General features: G+C 60.4%; 1 protein-coding gene across 1 annotated transcript in view; it reads right to left on the bottom strand.

Annotated features, from left to right (window-relative positions):
* The window catches only part of CHRND (cholinergic receptor, nicotinic, delta (muscle)), a 3,931-nt gene that overhangs the window by 1,564 nt on the left and 1,499 nt on the right, over positions 1–868 (bottom strand). Inside the window, 2 exon segments of the mRNA XM_010131235.1 lie at positions 124–244; positions 586–786. Coding sequence (XP_010129537.1) covers positions 124–244; positions 586–786 — 322 coding nt within the window.

The following is an 868-nucleotide window of genomic DNA, read 5'->3' as shown; positions in this document are numbered from 1 at the left end:
GGGGACAGGTAGAGGCAGGGCAAGGAACTGGGGCTGACATTGCCACAGGGTCTGGGCACAGGCAGAGCTGCCCTCTGTCACTGCAGGGACCCCACGATGTCCCCGCTGCACCCAGCAGTGCCCAGAACTCACTTGCCAATGAGGGGGATGGCCTGGGAGGTGGCAGGCAGGCGCTGGGAGATGAGCAGGAGGAAGACAGACTGGGCCAGGAGCACCGAGATCACCAGAGTCATCTTCTCACCACCTGAAGAGCAAGTGAGCTCATGACAAACCCTGTCCCAGGTCCCCTTCCCAGTGCCCCCAGTGCCAGGATTGCCCTTCCAGTGCCGCACAGTGGGACACAGTGCCCCGTATAGGGGTTTCTATTATGGGACCCATGTGGGATATTGTGTGCCCAAGTGTGTCCCTGCCAGGGTGCCTGGCTGAGATGATGGTGTCCTGCATGGGGCTGTCCCAGTGCCAGGATGTCCTCATGCTGGGCTTTGGGTTGTTCCCATGTCCCAGGACCTGGTGGAGGTGTGGGATATGGAGGTGCCCCATGAGGCGACCACCATGGGCGGCGTGGGTGCCACAGGGCTCACTCACTGTCAGCGGGCAGGTAGAAGACGAGGATGGCCATAAAGGCAATAAGGATGCAGGGTGTGATGATGTTGATGACATAGAAGAGTGGCTTGCGCTTGATGATGAGGTAGAATGTGATGTCCTGGTGCTCGCTGCTCTCAGGGGGCTGGTCAGGGTGGATGTTCTTGCGGGCTGGGCGGTGGATGATTTCCCATTCCCCATTTTCTGCAGGGGCATATGAGACAGCGCATGGCAAGGGGAACCCCTGCCATGCCCATCCTCACCAGCCCCGCCAGCACTGGGCTCC

This window comes from Buceros rhinoceros, unplaced genomic scaffold (assembly GCF_000710305.1).
Source record: "Buceros rhinoceros silvestris isolate BGI_N320 unplaced genomic scaffold, ASM71030v1 scaffold29722, whole genome shotgun sequence".
NCBI classification, from domain to species: Eukaryota; Metazoa; Chordata; class Aves; order Bucerotiformes; family Bucerotidae; genus Buceros; species Buceros rhinoceros.
This window is presented reverse-complemented; position numbering and strand designations above follow the sequence as displayed.